The sequence below is a fragment of the Megalops cyprinoides genome, chromosome 17, assembly GCF_013368585.1.
Source record: "Megalops cyprinoides isolate fMegCyp1 chromosome 17, fMegCyp1.pri, whole genome shotgun sequence".
Taxonomy (NCBI): Eukaryota; Metazoa; Chordata; class Actinopteri; order Elopiformes; family Megalopidae; genus Megalops; species Megalops cyprinoides.
In genome coordinates this window covers 21680713-21702065 of record NC_050599.1, presented here as the reverse complement: position 1 = coordinate 21702065, position 21353 = coordinate 21680713, and the positions used below count along the sequence as shown (strand labels likewise).

General features: G+C 42.2%; 1 protein-coding gene across 2 annotated transcripts in view; it reads left to right on the top strand.

The window, feature by feature from the left end:
* Window positions 1-21353, top strand: part of LOC118791890 (synaptosomal-associated protein 25) — a 46197-nt gene that overhangs the window by 18478 nt on the left and 6366 nt on the right. The window contains exons 2-5 of one of the 2 annotated variants that reach the window (XM_036549388.1): window positions 2908-3042; window positions 6687-6728; window positions 14754-14802; window positions 19822-19939. In XM_036549388.1, the coding sequence (XP_036405281.1) occupies window positions 2971-3042; window positions 6687-6728; window positions 14754-14802; window positions 19822-19939 (281 nt within the window). In that variant the 5' untranslated portion in view covers window positions 2908-2970. Of the gene's footprint in view, window positions 1-2907; window positions 3043-6686; window positions 6729-14753; window positions 14803-19821; window positions 19940-20141; window positions 20260-21353 lie in introns of both variants that reach the window. The other variant, XM_036549387.1, reaches the window with a different exon arrangement.

Sequence of the window (21353 nt, the reverse complement as noted above, 5' to 3'; positions counted from 1 at the left end):
AATTGAACTGATATGTCTCTGACACCATGGGAGATTTCTGCAGGGTTTGAGAAAACAGTTCCAACAGTTGCTGTTGTCATTTGTAATTTGACCCTCTGTGATCACCAGGTTTGCTGCAATTTCTGTATTGCCTCTTGGCAATGTCTACGAAGCAAAGTGCGGCTATTGTAAATGAACTTTCACAGGCAAACTGTGGTTTGGGAGATGTGTTAAGCATTTTCCTCAAGGATGCAACATTATTCTACCTCCACACTTTTCATCATGTGACCTTCTGGTCACAAGTTCAGTTCCCTAACCAGTGCTTCATACTATGGTTTTTATACTTTAATCTCCTGGAGTCATGTCCAGTGGGGTTTTCATTTAAATGTTGCATGGGGTGCCCCTGTTCTTGAGACTTGCAACATCATTCATGTCGTTTGCTATCAGTGTTGCAGTTAGCGCATTGTCCATCACATTACAAACTCCAGCACATTAACTGGATGGTTCTATGGCAAAATAAAAGCCAGCCAAAGTGTTTCATTGGACATTTATGAATGTTTGGTGCAATTTTTGGTGTGTGCTTAGTACATGCAACTAAATTTTCAATGGGCATAGTTTTCAAATGCTTGTTGACTTCTTCCAGAAATTTCCAGATGGATTTCAAGCTCCAATTAGATATACATGTCACATATTAAATGAAATGTAGACTGATAATATTTCAGCTTGCAGAATCAGCCAGAGATTAAGTCCGCACAGCCCTGCATCCCAGCTTGCCACTGGAGATTTGAAAATTCAGTATTTTATTATATTGTGGATATAGAGGTAATATAGAGGTTGTGTCAGAGGCCTTTTGTTTTTTTAATGCCAGTGAGGTCAGCTGTGTGTCAAAGAAGAAGCTCTCCTGCCCTGTTTCTCTCCTGCCACTGTGTATTTCAGATCAGTGTGCATTGTTGCTTTCAGAAACTTACATAACCGCCATCTCTCTGAAACCATGATCGCAGTTGCATCTCCAGTGGAGTCCTGTCAGCTCACAGAGACCAGTGGAGTCCTGTCAGCTCACAGAGACCAGAGGAGACCTGGCGGTTTGTGCACAGCTGTGCTGCCGAACCCTGTCAAAGCAGCAGGGCTTATTGCCGAGTCAAAAACAGATTTACCTTCAGCTGAAATGCCTCCTGCACATTATCATCCTCGCTTCACTGGCCCACTGTGGAGGAAGGCCTCGGTTCTGTTCCCTTTCATGTTACCATTCAAAGTCTTTGACTCTACTTTCTTGCACATTTTCTGCCTTGCATTAGGGGAGACAGTGAAAGGGACAGGAGGACTAGGAGAACTGAGAGAGACAGATAAGGAAAACTAGGACATCTGCTTTTCCAAGCAGTATGCCAGAGAGGAACACCACTTCAGGTACCTCTGAGCAGCACGGAGGTAAAGCATTGGATAGGGCTGCAAAAAAGTCCGCTTGATGTTAGCTGAAATCATCTGCCGTCTTTTGTCTTCTCACTGTTCAGAGACAAGGCTCGCTAATGCAAGTATTATGCATTCATAACTGGAATATACCATTTTACCCCTTTACCCAACTGTATTGTAACAAAAGAAGAAGAAATGAGGGGAAAAACAGCTGAATGCATTATTTATGGGAAATACTTTTAAGCTGCTCTCTTGTCCATGAAATTAAATCTCTGGTGACTTAGTAGGGTATAAATAGACTCTTTATCTGTGACCTCGCTGTGCTTACTTAACAGTATTTTGTAGCAGGCGGCAGTCAAACACCACAAAGCAAAGGCATTCATCACAGCAGTGAGCCTCTATCACTGCTTACTGTTTACAGACAAAATGCACTACTCATAGGTGCTCCTCGTCTCAGTGACTTAGAACATACATACACACTTAAACACACACACACACACACATATCAGTGTGTTTCAAACTAGGTAGGTTGTACCTGATAACGTTTTTATGCTTCAGTTTTTTCTGACTGGGTGAAATTTTCATTCATATATTCATTTTTTAAGCACCTCGGTGGTCTTGCTTCTGGGGCATCATCAATTTTAACCTGCCACTGTAGACAGATGGGAGATGAACCCATATGCTGGAATTAGGAGGAGGAAATATTCATTATATCTATCCATACATATTAAAGCAATCATGTATTGTATGAGACTGCAGTGATGTTGTTCTCTTTGCAGCATAAACAGTATGACCTGTTGGAATCTGTCAGTCTATTCACTACGTAATCACACAATTGCTAGTGATCTTTTAGGTTTAGATTGAACGGGGAATTCTTTTTATCAGAACCCAGAAAGCAATAAAACGGTCCTGTGCTCTTTACGTCTCTCTGTCAGAACAGATGTTTCTACCTCATAACTTGTGGTACACATGGGGAGTCTTTGCAATTACCTCGGTTCTTAAAGGCCACACTCCATCTGGAGTGCATAGATTTCCAATGCGGAGCCGAGCCGCCTGGGCTGAGGCTGTTTGTCTGCGAGGCGGAGAGGTGACCTTCAGCTGGGCTAATTAATGGTGTTGTTATCCCGTCGCCGCAGACCGGCCTTTGTGTGGGAGGAAGGCTCTGATCAAAACCGATCCCCGCAATCGATGGGTGTGCGGGCCTCCAAGCAAAAGACAATCCCGGTTCGGGGCCGTTTGTGTGTCACTGCGGTTAATCCTAAAATCCCGGCGATTTTCTCCCGGTTCCCGGCCCCGCCTGTTTATCAATGGCTTCCCTTCATTCAGCGGGCTGAGGTTGCTGTTCCCTAATCCTCTCACGTCTTGGCCTCCGCTCGTGCTCTGGGATCTGACGGTGGCTTTTGACTGTGCCAGGATACTGGGATCTAGCAATATCAATACAGGGAAACTGTCAGTGATTCTGCTGCATGTGGGGAGCTTGTGCCGTCCTAACAGCTGTACCCCACTGTTCACTCTCCCCAGTACTGCCGGTAGGACTGACACATCGCCGTTGGAGACAAGCTCCCGCTGACACACCCAGCAGCCATGGCCGATGACGCAGACATGCGCAATGAGCTGTCGGACATGCAGCAGCGCGCCGACCAGCTGGCCGACGAGGTAAGAGTGCTCCGGCTGGGACCAGACAGGGAGGGGAGGGACACGAGAAGAACAGCAAACATGTTATCTTCATAGCAGTTATTAACATCCAAAGTCACACGCTGGCAACATGAACCCAAACACATTGCACGGCGATGAGCAGCCCTCTGGGAACAAAGAGTCTCTCAAATAGCCTCTCAAATAGCATTGTGGGTAATGGCTTTATTTTTTGTTAACATTCAGTGATGGAACAGCAAATTAGGAACAACAGTATCCCTTTGTATGTTCACCCAAAATGGCTGATTACACAAGTTTCTGATTACACACATTCGTTGTTGTGCACCGTTGCTCAGAATTACCCGGACTGCTTTCGGGAGGCCCCTGTGGGCGTTTGCCGTGACCGCGGCCACTGGCGCCATTCTCTGCGGCTCGCAGCAGCCGAACCTGCGCCCATACACCCTGGCTGGAGATTTAGGCGGGGGCACAGGGGCCAACGGGGCGGCGTGCGTATCCGCAAGGCTCCGCTGGCCGGGCAGCGCCTCGCAGGATGGCTCATGCCTGGCGGGAGGGGGAGTCTCCACCGACGGCCAGGGTTACGTAACGCTGCAGCATTTATTCCATAAGCAGAGCGCAGCGCAAACAGAGCAGCACTCCACGCCGAGCTGCCTGCAGCGCTGCACGCATTTACCCTCAGAGACGAGCACACGCTTCCTTCAACAATTACATTTCAGCGTATTCAGTCTTTTCTAGAGCTAGGTTTTAAATTCAAATTCATAGATAGAGCTATTATTTACATATATTTGTACATCAGAATTAGATATTTAGAAATAAATATTTAGATATAAAGATTTAGAATATTTAGACCTCAGATTAGGGATGTTTAAATATTTACATCATAAAGTGTTCACATAATTGTTAATTATTTAAACAGCGTTACTCTCAGACTAAAGCAGACTATCCTATGGCATTATTTTAACCACAATAAGGATTTCATCAAAATGAGAAGTTTAACATATATGAAAATACAGACTCACAAGTCACAATATTGCCCTTGAATGAAAGCCATTATGTTTTGGTGTCGTATCGCATGGGCTCGCTGCTTGTAAAACACGCGCCACAGAGCAAAAACAATAAAGACGATAAGCTGATGCAGTCATACTAAAAAAATGTTAAACATTTGCCCATGAATATTTCTTCAGCGTGTGCTTTGGTGAGTGGTCATTGTTTCTGGGCCTCTAGAGGGAGGGGACTGGGCATGCCCAGGAACTCTGAGGCTGCCCGCAATGGCTGCTCAGGCTGCCCGTCTCTGCCTCATTCTTTCAGCAGGGCCCTCCAGGGGTGGAGCAGAGCAGTCAGCCACTGAGCTGTGTCCTCGTGCAGTGAGAAATGAGCTCCCCATTACAGTCGCTGGCTCTCTGCCGCTGTTCATTCAACACGTTCCGAGCACAGTAATGAAACATGCAGGACACGCAGGCAAAAAGGCGCATTAAAGTGGGAATTCAGATGCCGTGCAGCGATGTGAAATTCAAGTGATGCTTGTTTCCGTGGAGTCAAATGATACTTCAGGACTTGCGCGTATTAATTATGAACTTAGGCCTCAGTTCTATAACTGCTGTGACATCCATAAAAATCTACATTTTTTTTGTTGGGAAATTGTTGGAGTCGTTGAAACACACAGACACATGTGTCTACACACGTACAGGGAAGCACAGTTACACGACCAATCAACAGCGTCCGTGCTGTTAAGACTCTTCTCCATTTTGTGATGAAGCGGCAGCTCCTTGTCTCCTGCGATGCTGTCTCCTCGCCCCTGTTAAGCTCCTTGATGCCAGTCCATCAGAGCAGGTTCTACCCAAGACCTTGTGCAAGTGTCAGGAAATTAATCTTCTTGCAATCCAGAACAACCAGAGACAGTGCCTGACTGCAGACATGGGAGGTGACAAGCACTGCTACAAAATTAAGCTGGTCTGATATCTGAAAATATTTGCTCTCTCTTACTTAATTTTGTGATGGTAAAAAAGCAAACAGCAGCAGTAATTGGAACCGTAAAGAAACTGCCAGGTCCTATCAAAGGATGATTAGTACTTCACTCAGCATCGTTAGGTGATCAAGCAGTACAAGCTATGTCAAGAAGGGTCAAAGACTGAAGCTGCCCACCCCTGGCAAATTACATGCCTCATTAATAGCTAATTTAAAGTTTTAAAGTCTTTAATGTGGGACTAACAATAACAATGCTGATTCTGTCGAATATGGGAATAATGACACGAATATAACCTACTCAAGTCCTCTGTCACACTCGAGCAAACTTTGAGCTCTTTAAAATGAATAGATGTGAAATTAGGATTGTACAAACAAATACCAGTACCCAATGGAGCATCCAGCTCAATGCAATGACTGTACCATAATTCATAAGTATATTTTTTGTCTGTCCTCCCTTCTTCTAGTTTAGCAATCTGACTTGTTTTGTGGCCCTGCATGTACCACCACGGCATTGTATTTTTAGCAGCCGAGCTACTGCTGCGGCTGTCCTAGCACGTTCGCACTTCCGCTTGCCCGCACGTCCACACATCCACACTTCGGAGATTTTCGCAAATGTTCCTGTCTGAAATAAGCGTTTCGATAATGGCATCTTCTTTCAGCAGTAAGGGAAGAGTGATGACTGTGAAGCCCAGAATAATACACTCGGGCTGGAACGGATTTATTAAAGATTCATGAGCAGGGTGATGCGATCCAGCGGTGCTCCCTGCGCTGAGAGGCAGAGAGGCAGGGGAGAGAGGAAGAGGGGGAGGTGGGGCAGTAAATCTGCCGGAGCGTGGCCCCTCTCTGGCTAGCAGGGAAACCCGAGTCACGGGGCTGCAGAGCGCACCGCAGTCCCCCACCCACTGCAGCAGCCTGGGCTCGCGGCGCACGCGCACACCTACGCAACAGCAACACGCCGGGCGGCGGCGAGAATGCGACGGAGCGACCCTCGCCCCCGTCAAAACACACAGACGCGGCCAACATTTCACACCAGCTTAAACGTGAAACGTGACCTCCAACATGACAACAAACATGCTGATAACTTAATGCCATGTCCAAGGAGGAACTGCATATTTACGTTGAATAAAATCATGCAAGCCGTGTCATTTGGTGTGTTTGTTGTTGTTGTATAGCTCTACAGTATTAATGAGTTTCAGTGGGTTGAAAATGGGTATTCAGACTTACTCAGAGACAAGACCAGTGCACATTCAGTGCAAGGAATTTGTTTTCAGCATAATCAGTACTGAACATGGACTGCACAAAACACTAATCTGTATGAAGCAAATATAAGAAAATGTTTTATTATGAACTTATTATAAAATATTACATTATAAAACAATCAGTAATTCAGTGATATACATGAGACAAACAAACGCACACATATACATTTCACATACATATAAATATAAGATCAGTAAAATAAAGTGCTTATGCTATTTGAAAGCAGACAATTTCAAAATATATTTTGAAAAATTTGTGAGGTTTTCATTTTTAAAAAGGACCATTAGAGAGTCAGTGGTTTGCCTCAGATGGTATAGATGTTTATAATAAGTAGTGTTCTAAGTGAAGGTAAAGTTCTGTTCTCAAATGATCTGTTATTTAGTGTTTATTAAAAGCTAATGTGTACCATTTCTTTCTCTTTACAGTCACTGGAAAGCACCCGTCGTATGCTGCAGTTGGTAGAAGAGGTAAGAAAAAGACATACTGATGTTCACCATACAAAGTAACCAAGAAAGTACAGTTTAGCAATGTCTTTTAGTTTATACGGTACAGCCTGAACCATGTGGCATTTGTTTAGAGAATTATTACCAAAAATGTGTCATTTCATGCATTTCGTAAGTTTAGCTCAGTCTCTGTGGGTGAAGTAAATACATGTAGTATTAAGTGTATATGGAAAACATGAAAATTCATATCATTTCTGTCCTTTCAAACTTACGGTTATTTGACAAACATCATTCATACTTCATCACTGCTCTGGATTAAAAGTGGGACAAGGATATTCATGCATTTTTTTAATAAGTTATGCAGTGAAGGTAATTAAAATGTTCCCCAGTCAATGAATACGTGAATAAAATGCATGCCTCTTTTAATCTAGTGTATGTTTGGGAGCATTGACAAATAAATTAGAGCCTCATGGTTTTACATTTTGCACCAACTGCAATTGTAGTGTAAATCTTATGTTCTTATTTTGTTGTCATCATAAAGCAAAGAGATAGGGTGGTAGGTGATATAGTTAGGTCCAGTCCCTTCCATTGACCCCTCTGACATTTGACCATTGTATCCACATTCAAGTCTCAAATAAATCAAGATTTACTTACCCTCTGAGTTCATTTGCCCTCATGAATCAAAGATGACACTGTCCATTTTGTAGCCATAAAACCACGGGTCACTTGACATGATATGTCCCAATAAATTCCAAGCTGGTAACTGATTTATTAGTTCTTCTAGTGCCAACAAAGTGGTGCAGCAGGTTTAAAAGCTGTCAGCTGTCAAGTTAAAAACTGCAAAGCCTCTGTAAGCATATGCTTTTTAATTTGTCTACAAATACTACACGCTCTACACTACACTGCTACACTATGCTTACTACTACCTTACGGGAGCCCATTAGTTTAAGTATTCCATTTCAAACAGTTAGCTTTTTTATGGAATAAAAGCTGTTGTGATTGAATGGTTGAAATGTCCATAAACCGGTGGGTCCTCCCTTTTAATTCACCACCTGTGTGTGAACTCTGAACTTGCCAGAGAAAATAGGCCTAGTTCAGTCTCTTTGCATTTCTGTTTATGTGCAATCTTTCTGGGCATGTGGCTCACTGGGACTTCAAGGTCTGCCATCGTCCAGCCTACTGGGTGGATCTGGCCTCTCTATGGCATTTCCTTAGACTTAGAAAGGCATGGAGCTGATCTTCCTTTGTGGAGCCCATTAGTGCACTGTCACCAGGGGCTTCAGCTTGCATTACTCCTACCAGTGGACATTTTGGCCCAAACACATCCAGCTCATGTTTTAGAGGTGACCTGGACATTTCTGTTTTTGCATGTTGGCTCTGAAAGGAATGGGTGAGGTTAATGAGTCAATGTAGTGTAAAACTAGAAATCATGAAGCTCTAATGCTGTAATTTTTTTATTTTCACATTTCCATACCCATAATTCTCAGTGCTGTTATTATGAAACTGCTGGTGTTCTTACCAGTCTGACCCTCTGAAGAACGTACAGCTGTGAAATTGGTTTAATGATATAAATCACTCAGTCCAGGAATCTCAGGGTGATCACTGCATAAAAAACATGTATTTATCAGTGGCCTGTGTTGAAAAGGTGCCACCACCACACAGTGTGGTTTACTGGTGAATTGGATACCGTCTCAGAAGCAGGAAACGGGAGAAACAGGTGTGGGGGACGGGCGGGCTGTGGCGGCGAGGCTCTGCAGCATATCTCAAGGTCATATTGATCATCAGTCAACACGCGCATAATTTATATCACGGGGGAGAGCACCTCCTTCTGTCTATTAGAGAGAGATGGGGAGCTGGCCACACAGGATACATCAATAGAGGGAAGATGGCAAAATTGACTAACTAAAAGAAACTCACTAAGGGTAGAATTGAGAGAGGGGTGATAATTGAGACATCAGCGTAATTAACATAGTTCACATTGAACAAGACCATGGTTCAAATGTGACCATAACAGTGACAATAAAATCAGTATTTATAGTTCAAACACATAAATAGCCTTACTTATCATGGTTTCAGTTAGATAACAATCAGTAACAATCCTTTTCACTTCTACATTAAGTTCTATAATAATTGGCAAAAGCATAAATATACATTGTATCACTAGCCTTAGCTGCAATCTGTTAGAGGCAGTGCTATAAATGATCCAGTGCTTTAGGTTAACATTGAGGAATAAACAAGATGTGCCCACAGCCAGTTCACAGGTCAGAATCTCAAAACGACAAACAAACCATAGGACCCATCTACTGTCTGAAGCTAGGCTGGCATCACAGCAGATAGCTAAATGTGTGGGAATTGGTCAGAAAGCACGCTTCACAGCTAGCTACCAGCCTCCCTCCATCAACAATTGGTGAGAGCAGAGTAGGATTTTTATAGTGAAATGAATCTTGCTTTCCAACTTCTGTTTCCTCACGCCTTCTAAGTCCTTGCAACTTCTTCCTTAAAATTGAACAGACCTTTGAGACAAAACAAGTCAAGATTTAAGGCGCCAGGGACAAGAAATTGCGACTTCTGTGGCACATTTTATACCTGCACACCACAAATACAAAAGTCACCATTTATTGTAACACTACAATGCAGGCAGTGTGCAGTGAAGCATTTTGCCCTGGCTAGCATTGGTGTATTATTGGTGACCTCTAATCTATTGCTGTGTACCAAATAAGATTACAAATGATGATGGCAGATTCAGAGAAATGTTTGGATCACATTCATTATTATATAATGTTTCTACAAGTTATAAGCTGTAAGGTGTATGTATAAATCTATCTGACCATCATCAGCTCTGCTAGATATCCCAACATTTTGCTCAAGGGAACAGCTAGAGTAGCTAGCTATCATGTGCTAAATGTGAAACGTTAGAACATTAGATGTAAAATTCTGGCTGGGCACGAATATTCCAATGAAATAATTTTAGCTAGCTATCAATTTGACAACTAGTGTGAGCAGACTGAAATTATTGAGAGGACAATACTTATCACCCTATCTTACCAACAACTAACACAAGACATGTTGTTTAATCTTCTGCATAAACAATGTCTTGCCCTGGCACCCACTTTCCCATCTTCCCCACTGGAACACCTTCATGCTGCAGCATTCTAAATAGACTGAGTTAAGGACCTGTATAATGGTGTGGATGTACAAATGAAAAAAAAAATCACTTCATTGAGCCAAGATTAATTTATACTGTAATATGTATGCAGCAATGCAACCACCTCCCACCTCAATGAATTAATCAGGGCTAAGCCACACATTTTTTACAGAATTTTGACAATAGTCAGAGGTATTTTGCTGCATATTCAGCAGAATTCTTTTATTTTTCTGTTTCATTTAAACAAGTCTTGCTTGTTCAATCATGTTTTTTCTTCATACCATTATGGGATGACTGAAACTCAGTCGACTATCTTTTTTATAATTGAGATCCAGAACCCTTGAGAATAGCCCTTGCAATTACAAATCACTCTGTACAATTCCAAACTTTGCGGTGCTGTTTTTGCATTTCAGACTGGGAAATTGAATAATAGCCTTGTAATCAGAATGCAATCTTGTGTTAATGACGTCTCTGTGAAATTCAAAGGTAAGTGGTGCTGAGGATGCAAAGGCCAGAAAAGCACAATTGCTAATTGTGTGCAATTACAGCAGAATACTTATCTGTTGTTATAATAAGCTTACCTAATACCTATAATTAACTTTTGATTACACCTCTCTCTTTGATGATAGACTCATATATCACTGATAAGGGAATGCCAGCCATGCGGGTCGCTTCTTGTCCCTTGAGAATATGCTGTATAATGGGAGCTATTCATTGAAAATATGCTGTGAATATACTGTAATTCATAGGAACATATAATTCATGGGTAAAGTGTACTTCAAAGCATGGCTGAATACAGGCAAGAACCTATTTTGAAAATAGCAATTTATGATCACTTATGCACTTTCAGGTCATGTGCAGTCAACAAAAAAGTAACTGGAGCACCAAAAGTGTTTTCAAGTGTTTACCTGGAAGCAAATTACACTGAAGTAGTTGCACTGAGGAGGAAAGTCGATGTAGCTTCCATTAGCAAGTCTCTGGTGACGTGATTCATGCCCAGTCGTTACAGAGCCTTGCAGATTCTCTAAAGGTAAAAAAATGAATTTAATCTGAAGTGGCTGGTCTGCTAAAAGTGAAAGAAATGTATGGATATGAAATAAGTGACATGACCTGTGTTAAATGAAAGCATAGTAAGTAAATGGCGAAATAAGGGAGGGGTCTGTTAAAATGCCTGATCCTGTCATAGAGGTAGCCAAAGTAAAAGGGAACATTCTAGATTTACAAATGGTAATTCTGGTGCTGTTCTCAACAGCTGATTGGCCAGAGTAATGTAGCCAAATTTATATCAGAGATTGAAGGTCAGGGCAGATGGGAGGTCAGCACCTCTCAGATTTTTTCCATCTGCTGCTTTGGGCCTGTGCAGATGCTGTCGCTGTGACCCTCACCCTCCTTATCCTCACCCTTCTGTACCTCATGCGGCCATGTATACTCATGGGGAGAGGGTATACTACTAGCCAAAAGTATTTTCTGTAGTATCATGTGGATACTTTATTTTCTTAACCTTATTTTGAGAATCTTCTGATGCATGTTTGAATTAATCATCAACAGATCAGTTCATGAGTAATATATTTCAGTGTGTGTATAGGTACGCACTGAACCCATGGACAAAAGCTGCTACCCCTCCAGTGTTTTTTCCCTGTAATATAATGTAAACAGCACGAACAAAGAAAGGTCGTGTGGACAGCGATCTAATTACATACTCATTTACATGGAACGTGCCCGTTTTCTCAAATGACAGCTCGCTGAAGGGCCAAGCATGAAACATTACCATGCCATTTAAGGTAAAAATTAAAGGCATTTAATTAAGTTAAGTCCTTTAAAAACATGCTCTGTGGGTTTCCTGTCACGTCTTAGACTTATAAAAGAACCTATGAACTATTGTCTAAAACCTCTGTGTGTAAGAGCTGCAGCCATTTTGTTGCTTTGTGGAATCCAGCTGGTCTCCCTCATCAGTAAATTCTAACTCTGGTTTTATTGCATTGAAAATTGAGCTTTAACCACCTGAGTGATGTTAGCCATATGCTTCAATGACTTGCATGGCAAATGTGTACAATGATCAATTGTCCAATAAGACAGACAGGAGGAAGAATATAGACAGTCCCCATTTTACGATGATGCTGTTTATGGTGATCCTCATTTACATGCCATCGTTAATATGATGGTAACAAACTAGGAAGTGAGAACGATAGCAATAAGTGATGTGATGAAGTTAAAAAATAGTCACAAAAGTCTTTTTTTACAATCAGGGCTTGTTGTTTTAGTTGTCTTTTTTATTATTGTTTTTTTGTTTTCATTAAGTGAAGAGAGGGGGTTATTTATTTCATACTTAAAGCATGTGCTCTTTCTGGCTCACCCTGTAGCTTAAACGTAAGCCTGAAGACAATGCTTTGTGTCCTACCATTATCCATGTCCTACCATCCCTGCAGTGCATGTCAGAGCACTGAGTATTTCTGAAGTTCCCATCTGAGTATATTTAGTCTGTACAAATATTTATACCAAATTCATATCTCCTGAAGGTTTGATTTAATTCCACATTTATCCTGCTTTTTATTTTAAAAAGAGGTATAGTCCATTTTCACAAATGTAGTCCTGTTCATGACATGTGTCTACAGGAAAATAAGATTGGGTTCCCAACAATTCAGTTTACGGCGGGTTTTCTGGGAATGTTTCACGGCATGAAATTGGGGACCGCCTGAGGACTACTAGCAGCATCTCAGATGATCTCTTGTGTTTTCTGGAGTGGACCCTGGTTTCTTCCATGAAAACAAGGCTACCAAGGCTGACTCCTTGCCTCACATTGACACAGTGCCTGTTGAAGCTGATAAAAAAAAATCCATTGATGAGGGTAATTAGATTGAGCGTCCTATAGTGGCTAACCAATTACATTCTTGTGGTCAGTCAACAACAGGAACATGGCACGTTGATGATAACACATAATTAGTAAGTCACTGATACAGTAACAGGAGGCCACTGCTCACATACCAAGACACGAAGCAGCCCCCCACCACTTGTGCCTTGCAGGGCAGTGGAGAATCACACATTATTCTGGAGTCAATAATATTGGGTTCTACTGGATGTTCATGAATCACACATAACGAAGGAGCAATGACTGACTTATTTTAACTGAAACAGTGTTGTGAACATACCTTGGTCTAAATCTGGTGTATTCTGAATGACTATAGATTAATAAGTGATATAATAATTTTATGATAAAATGGCTGTTATATTCAGCAGCAGCCATAAAGAAGGGAAGCAAGGATTCATGAACTCCAGTTTGGGGAGAGCTGTCTTCTAATTCACTGATTGGAACCAGTCAATGTTTTTTTCCTATGGAGAGCCAATTGTTTTGATTGATTTGTATAAGTTATTGATTGACAAAATATCATTGCTCCATTCATTGTGGGGTTTATGAAGCCTGACCTTCCCATCATGAATGATACGTGATCTATAAAAGGGAAGGGAGATGGCTCATATTGAAACAAATAATAATACTGAGTTTTCTTTATTATTGGGAAACTTGCCAGTTTTGATTTTGTGTTATTATTACGACAGATCTTTAAAATTAGAATCTATTTTAAATGTTCTCCTTTTTAAAAAAATCTGCAACTCTCCAACCACAATTGGATTGTCTCTGTTCCAAACAGCAGTCAGTCACCATCATTTAATACTCATCTTAGTAGACTGTCCTTAGATTCACTCAGGCTGGATTGGTTCTGTTTTTTTCTTCCTGGTAAAAAAATGGATCTGCCCTGAGGACTAACCGTTAGCAGGTGGACTAACAGTGAGTCTCTGAATCAGCACTTTTCTGTAAGCAGAGGAGTTGGATTGTGTTTGTTGGTTGTGTTATAGTGTTTCCAGTAGTAGTGACCTTATTTGTAATGGTAAATTATTGTCTGGATCAGTTTTTAGAAAGTTCTGAAAAACAATACAATTTTCCTTTATATTTCTACTGCTGTGACAAGCTCATCATTTATAATTTTTGATGACTTGCATACAGCTGTAGCTTATCTGTTTACATGTTTATCTCCACCACCAACATGTGTAATTGACTTTGTCCACTCACTCAAGTTATGAGAACCCTGTATTAAATGGTAAATGGTAGTTTACCTCAAAACCTTTTAAATAATGGAGGAAACTCCTGAAAAATTGTTATAACCCACATGTAGTGCAAAACATATCACAGACTGAATAACAGGCCATTTGCAGTGAGTTGCCCTGTGTAATCATACAGTAGTGCTACAGGCTTCATATTTTGTTTAGATCTTTTGGCAAGTTCATCATCATTACATCTCTGTTTAAATCTGTTGGCAAGGCCATGATCAATTTATTCATTCAGTTATGATATGCTATTCAAACTTTGTGGCAAGGACTTCGTATTCATTCTTTCCAGTTGGCACATATGTATTTTTGTAAGATGAAATGGCACGATCCTGCTTTTTTCAGTTTAGTCTTTAAATGCTTGGCAATAAAACCATATTTATCTCATAAGGTAAATATTAGATAAATCATAAGATAAATTTAGTTTTATCGTATAGGTTCATGTGTACAGAGTGAACCTTCATTTCATTTCGCCCTCTCGCTCAATCAGTGTCCCACTCCTCTCAAAATAGCAATCCAATAATGAATTTATTCCTGCACAACAGGATTTTAGCTTACCAGGTAATAGCAGCTCATAATTCGTTCTTTCTCACTATCTCATTAATGACTCTGTGTCTCCCCCCAAGAATAGCACATTTCCTGGTCATAAGAAATGCAGCTTTCCTGGCAGTTGGCTTTTTTCCTTAACCCTTTCTTAACTTTGTGGTATGCTTCTGTATTGATCTTGCTTCTTTCTTTTTCTCTTTCCAATTTTTCCTCTCCCTCCTGTCCCCTCCTTTCTTCCTTGCTCCTGTTCTCGTGGGTAGAGTAAAGATGCTGGTATCAGGACTCTGGTCATGTTGGATGAACAGGGAGGTAAGTCTGGATTTGTCAGAGAGGGGACATTCTTTTCTTGCTGTTTTCCGGTTCTCTCTTTTACTTTTTGCAATCTATGCTTTCAGTACTACTGCTAAAAATCTCTGTCCTTTTAATATTCAAATGTATACACATGTACTGAGCACTGATAATTCCAGTTGTTTCTAAATACTAGTCATATTTATGTAGAGCAATAGTTTACATGAACATATTTTTCTTTAAGGAAGAGTGTTACTTCACCTTCTATAAATTAGATATGTATACACGATACAAGCTGAATGGACTCATAGTGATTCGCACGCGTGATTCTTTTTTCACTTTTTGCCATAATTAAGGTGTCTTCATAACAGAGAATCCCCAAAAAATGGCCAAATGATTTTGAATGAGGTTTATTATTTTGAAACAAATATTATAATATAGAAATATTAACAGTATCTTTATATTCTTCCCTGAAATACAACAATCAGGTGCCTCGTTCTGTATTAAAGACCCATTTTACTATTATATGTCTCTGTTTGAACCAGTAATAAACCTATGCAAGTGTGGTTGCTGGAGGTCCAGCCATAGCATCTCCAGCCAAAGAAACCATCCAGTATAATGTTACCTTGCTGCATCATCAGCATTGTAAGGCAATTCCAACTTGGCCTCACTACCTACTAAAAGTGGTATAAGTAGCAAAGCTCAACCATGCTAACATTAGTTAATGAGGCAAACTTAAACAGTTTAATGTGCAAATGGCTACCTTTGTAATGTTACATGTTTCAACATGGCAAAGCTCAACGTAAATGCCTTCATGATCAAATCAACATAGCTACAATGCTAAGCTAATGATGTTGTTCAAGCAAAATCTAACATCATAGATGTATTGTAATGATGTATTCTAAATTCAGATTCTAAATTCAATGGTTAGCAGTCTTAAGAATGTCATAATGAATGTACATATACAGTATGTATATGTAAAACTGGAAGTTCTGTGGCTGGAGCCCCAGTTACCTCATAGCCTTGCTCTTCTTGTTCAAACATATTTTGTTATAATGGGTGATTGTGTTCAGTTTTAGTAACAGTTAACAGTGAATTCTGCCATAGAGCTGTTCCTGCTTATTTGCTCCAGGAAGTAATTGACTGAAAAGAGACTTGTCAACAAGACACTTCAGGCCCCAGATATCAGTGGTGTAACATTGAAAATGGTTCTTTCAATGGCAGGGTCAGTAAACGATCAGTTTTGCTGGTAATGACAAAACTCACTTGCTCTCCCATAAACTAACTAATTTCTCTTTGTATAATCCCTGGCTAATTTTTTTTCTTTAAACATTATACACCATTATTGACTCTTAAATATTTTTTCCAAAAGGCAGCAACTACAATTTTAGCTAAGTCCTTTTATTTATCTGCTGTAATATAACAGGTGGTTTTTTTTCTTTACTTTTTATTGAAGATGAACCATAATTGGTCCATCAGTGCTATGTTTTACATCCCATCCCAAGTTTTCCGAGTCAGGCCAGAAGGAGGTCACCTTCCCAATTCAATTTTAACATTAAATTATCCCAGCACAGTGTTGCCTCCAAGTCCCACAGCTAAATAACCAAAACATCTGTCATTCAAATGGGGTCACTGAAATTACAGCAGAGCTCTCTGCTCTCAGTAACACAATAGCTCAGAAATCAGCAGATCTGGAGCTGTCATCTTAAGACACCTTCCAAAAATGTCTTACCGGATCTGGATGGACTTGTCCTCCAGCTAAAAAAGTAGGCCTAATATAACATGTTCTTGATCTGTTTTGACAAAGCTTGTTAATGTGCCTGCACTGCTCAGAATTTCATTTTTGTACCCCTGTTGATTTAAATGCGAATCAACTTAAATACCTGCATCTATCTGATGTCTCCCAATTTTTCCAGACACATACAAGCTATCAGCTGTTTGTTCAAAACAGGCTCTCCCCTTGAAAATGGAGCTCCCGTCAGGGCTATTTGCATACGCCATACTGCCTGAATTAATGCAGGTCATGTCCTTCCAACAGTTCATGCAGAATCAATTTTAAGGGCCCTTGCCCCCCTCGGCTGCAGATGCAGATCTAAATTACACCCTCCCCTTAATGAATTGCCATTCAGTTTCTGCGGAGGTGCTTCAGTCGCGAGCCAAAGAGCCCTTCCCCTCTCGCTACGTGTGGCTTGCTGTTTCACAGTTAATTCATCTGCGTGCAGCTCTCAGATCCTGGCTGATTTAACAGCCTTGACCAGGGATAATGAGTTTTAGGAGGAGCCCTGCACTTCAGCTGCCTCACTGTTTTATGTTACCTCATGTGGATGGTATTATACTGTTGGGAAGGAAAACAGTAAGGACCTTGTTAAATTAAGTACTTAGAGTGCAAAGCCATTTAAAGGTTTTGTTATGGAAAATGAATGTATTTATTGCAGTTCTTCAGTTCTTTTCAGGGAATAATGAGCTTGTTTCTGGAAGCAGTCAAGGCCACTGTAGTTGAAGAACAGCAAGGACCAGCTGTGTGGAGCAGTGGCCAGGCTCAAAACCACTGACTGGAGGGCTGAGCGGTTTAATCGCATGCATTGCCATTGCTTGGAGCGAAGTAATTTAGTAAAAACCTCAAAAAAACAACTTGTGTAATGCAGTGCTCTGAACAACTGATACAGACCACTTCACAGATACCATTGCATACTGAAGGGGCAATTCAAGTTGTAACAGATGTAATAAGCAGTGAATAGAAAAGGAAGAGCCATGATAGAGATCACCAGGATTAACAGCAATGTGCTTGTTTGTGGACATAAATGTCCTAATGGAGTATTTTACGGCTACGTAAGTTATTCCATATGCAATTTACTGTTGACAGGATTAAAAAAAATGGCTCCCAAATGGCCCACAGCCATGGCATAACCATGAGCCCACGGTGGTGGAAAAACCTGGCTTGGCTGAAACAGAACAGGCTGTAATCGGGCCTCTGTACTGATCAGAGGTTGACTTACCTTGCACAGGTCCACAGTGAAGTTGATATGTGCTGAAGTGGATGGAGGATTCATTGGTTTTCAAGCAATAAAAGTCTAGCATTAAAATGTGCTAAAATATGTGAACTGTCCATGCAAATAAACATCACAACTAAGAAGTGTTGCCTTTTGAGGATATGTAGGTATTCCAAAAAGGAAGCATACCTCTAAATGCTTTTTTACAAGGTTTCTTACATAACAGTCAGAAGTGGGAAGGTCTGTTTTGTTCATTTACATTTATTCATTTAGCAGACGCTTTTATCCAAAGCGACTTACATAGGTTACAGTTCTTTACAATGTTATCCATTTATACAGCTGGATATTTACTGAGGCAATTGGGGGTTAAGTACCTTGCCCAAGGGTACAGCAGCAGTGTCCCAGCGGGGATTGAACCGGCAACCTTTCGGTTACGAGTCCTGCTCCTTAACCACTATGCTACACTGCCGCCCAGTTGTTCAGTTGTCTAAAGCTACAAGCTCAGTTTTCCCAACACAGAATTTGCACAAAAAATGTTTTATTCAGCTACCCTGAACCAGCCAGGGTGCTTTGGGAAGCAGAGGCTCACATTTATTTTGAAGAACAATCATTAAGCCCATGTCAGTTACATTTGCAATGGAAAAGGGATGCAGCTGGTCCTGACGGAGGTGTTAGCTGTAGCACAGCACTCTGTGTGGTCTGTGTGTCCAAGGCTGAAGTGCAGGGCTCCTCCCTGGGACCCCACCTGGGACTGCAGAATGGCAAGTCATGGAGGCACTGAAGAGATATCGTCATAACCGCCATGTTCCCTCCACTCTCCAGTCACCCCGTCCTCTAGGATTACTGTCCGAAGGCCAATTAGCTGTGTCTCATGGTGACCCCGACTGGTACTGTCTGTACTGGGCCGACGACAAGAACAGAGCGCCCCACTGGCTCTCAGAACCACGAGAGTGGGAGTGTGGAATGTCAAAATGAAATCAGAGGTCGTAGAAAACGGATTGATCCCAGAGGCTGAGCAGATCCATCCTTTTTCTCCCCCATCTTCTCACTGCTGCTGCCTTATTTTTTATTCACTGCTCTGTGTTACTGCGCTGTACATAGGCAAGCCGCATGTTGCTACACCCCAGGGATTTTACAAATTCTTTCAAAAGTAACAAGCTTTTGCCCCCCTCCTTCCCACACCCCCTCTCCTGTCCCCCTTTCTTACCCCCTCACACCCCACACAGCTCCCTCAGCCTCCCTTGGTGAAAAAACAAAGGTCATTTCCCTCCCAAAAGCAGATCTAGTTGCTCCACTCAGAGTCACTCTGCCTCCTCCACCTCATGAGCTGTCATCCATCTCTTGCACACACACACACACACACACACACACACACACACACACACGCACACACCACATGCACTCAAACACACAGACACACACACACACATCCATATTTACACATACATACACACATGCACACATTCATGCACACACATACACAAACACACCTTGAGCTTTAGTTTGAAAGGAGACAAAGAAAGGAGCTTAATTTAGGGTCTCCTGGGTTTGTGGTGGGGTGGTACCCCCACCACACAGCGACCCGGCGCTCCAGTCACGGCTCACTTTCATTCCTCTCGGCATGTAATTAAAGTCTGACTATCGAGCCACCCACCTGCTGTGACCTTCACAGCACACACAGCCAGAAAACTCTCACTGCCAGGGGAGGGCCAGAACAACTGCACTTCAGCCTCACCTCTCCCACTTTCTTTTTGCTCTAGTTTTACTTTTTTAAACACTCTGACAATTCCATGATGTCATAAGGCTTGAATGTATTACGGCAGGCAGTCTTATGATGAACAGTCAAGAAGGATTCAATATGTGTGGCTGTTTTTCTTTTTTTAAAAAAAAGGCAGGGCCCTACATTGCATCATACCATACTAATGCATCCACCCTCTTTATATGCGTCTGTAGTTTGTCTTATGTAGTACAGTGCTCTCATTGCTCACACCTCTGTCCTAAGAGCCAACAAAAATTCATTCCACTGCTGTCATCCCTTTGTCCTGACCAGAACAACTCGATCGTGTTGAAGATGGCATGAACCATATCAACCAAGACATGAAGGAGGCCGAGAAAAATTTAAAAGATTTAGGGAAATGCTGTGGCCTTTTCATATGTCCTTGTAACAAGTAGGTACTGGGAACGAGCCCCAGGCTCTTGCGTATGTGGTGGCGTCCAAGTTTCTTTTGTTTCTTTTTTCCTTTTGTCACAGTGAATGTCTGAAGTTTTTTGTCTTCTCTTCTTTGTCTCTTCTTTCTTTCCTTCTTTCTTTCTTTCTTTCCTTCTCACGTGCTTCATTCTGTGGGGGATAAAATGCTTGTGTTTAATCAGAGCAACTGGAGCGCATCGAGGAAGGAATGGACCAAATCAATAAGGACATGAAGGAAGCAGAAAAGAATTTGACCGATCTAGGAAAATTCTGTGGTCTTTGTTCCTGTCCATGTAACAAGTAGGTGCTGCTTGCCTGCCTGCCTGCCTGCCAAAAAAAAACAACCAAAAAAAACAATAGCAAATGAGTAACAGTCACAGTGCCCAGCCCGCCCCAGCAGTAGCCGAGCCCCCATCCCCCTGCCCGCCCCCCTCCCCACCTCGATCCTCGGCCTGCCAGGGGCAAGACAGGATGAGCATGAGGCATGCGGAATACATGCTCACGCGCGCAGACGCACCCATCCCATAGCCTCAGCTGCAGGTCTAGCGCGGCCCGCGGGCGATGCGATTCTACGTCTGGCATGCTGCAGTGATCCACAGGTCGGGCCCGGCAGTGTTTCCACATCCACACCTGATCCGCACGTTCAGGGGGGTTGGGTGGGTAGTCCATGGAACGTTTCCACGGTAGTCCACATTCGTTTCCAATTGGGAGTCTTAAAGTAGGCCATTGGCCAACGTGCAGGGGTGTTCAAAACTGATGTATAAGGTGCACTTAACTCAACACGTGTATATCTGTAAGTAATGTCATTCGTTAAGGCACGTGTTGAGGGCTCTGCCTGTGGACTACCTTTGAGCATTTGTCTTTGGGGTGACCTGATTTGGTCGCAGATTGCTTGTCCCCTCACCTATGTGGACGGGGCATCCAGTGTCGTGCGGATCGTGGCTCCCCCCCCCCGCGGGGAATGTGTCGAAACACGGGGCTCTGGGCGCGCATGAACCTCCCGGCGAGCAGGGTGCGGGACAGCATGGCGCCCAACCGCACACCGAGCGCTCAAATCACTCCGCCCGCCTCACCGCCCGCGTCACCAGCACAGCCTCCACCAGTGGTGCAAACACACTGCCTCCCCCATCTTAGGAGAAGAGCTGGCCAGCTGAGAACAAAAAAAACAAAACACTACACGCACACAAACGCAGAGCTTTATTCACAGGTGCCCTCATTTCATTCGGGATTCACATGGGGCAATCAGGTCTGTTATCAGGATTAATGTTAAGGATACGTGTATCTCCTTTGCTCTGAGCTGTTTTCATTCCTAGGTTCCAATGCAGTGGCAGTATTCCTTTGCATGGACTACAGTGTCAGGCTTTCAGAGCCATTGTTAGCTATTTTACCAGTTC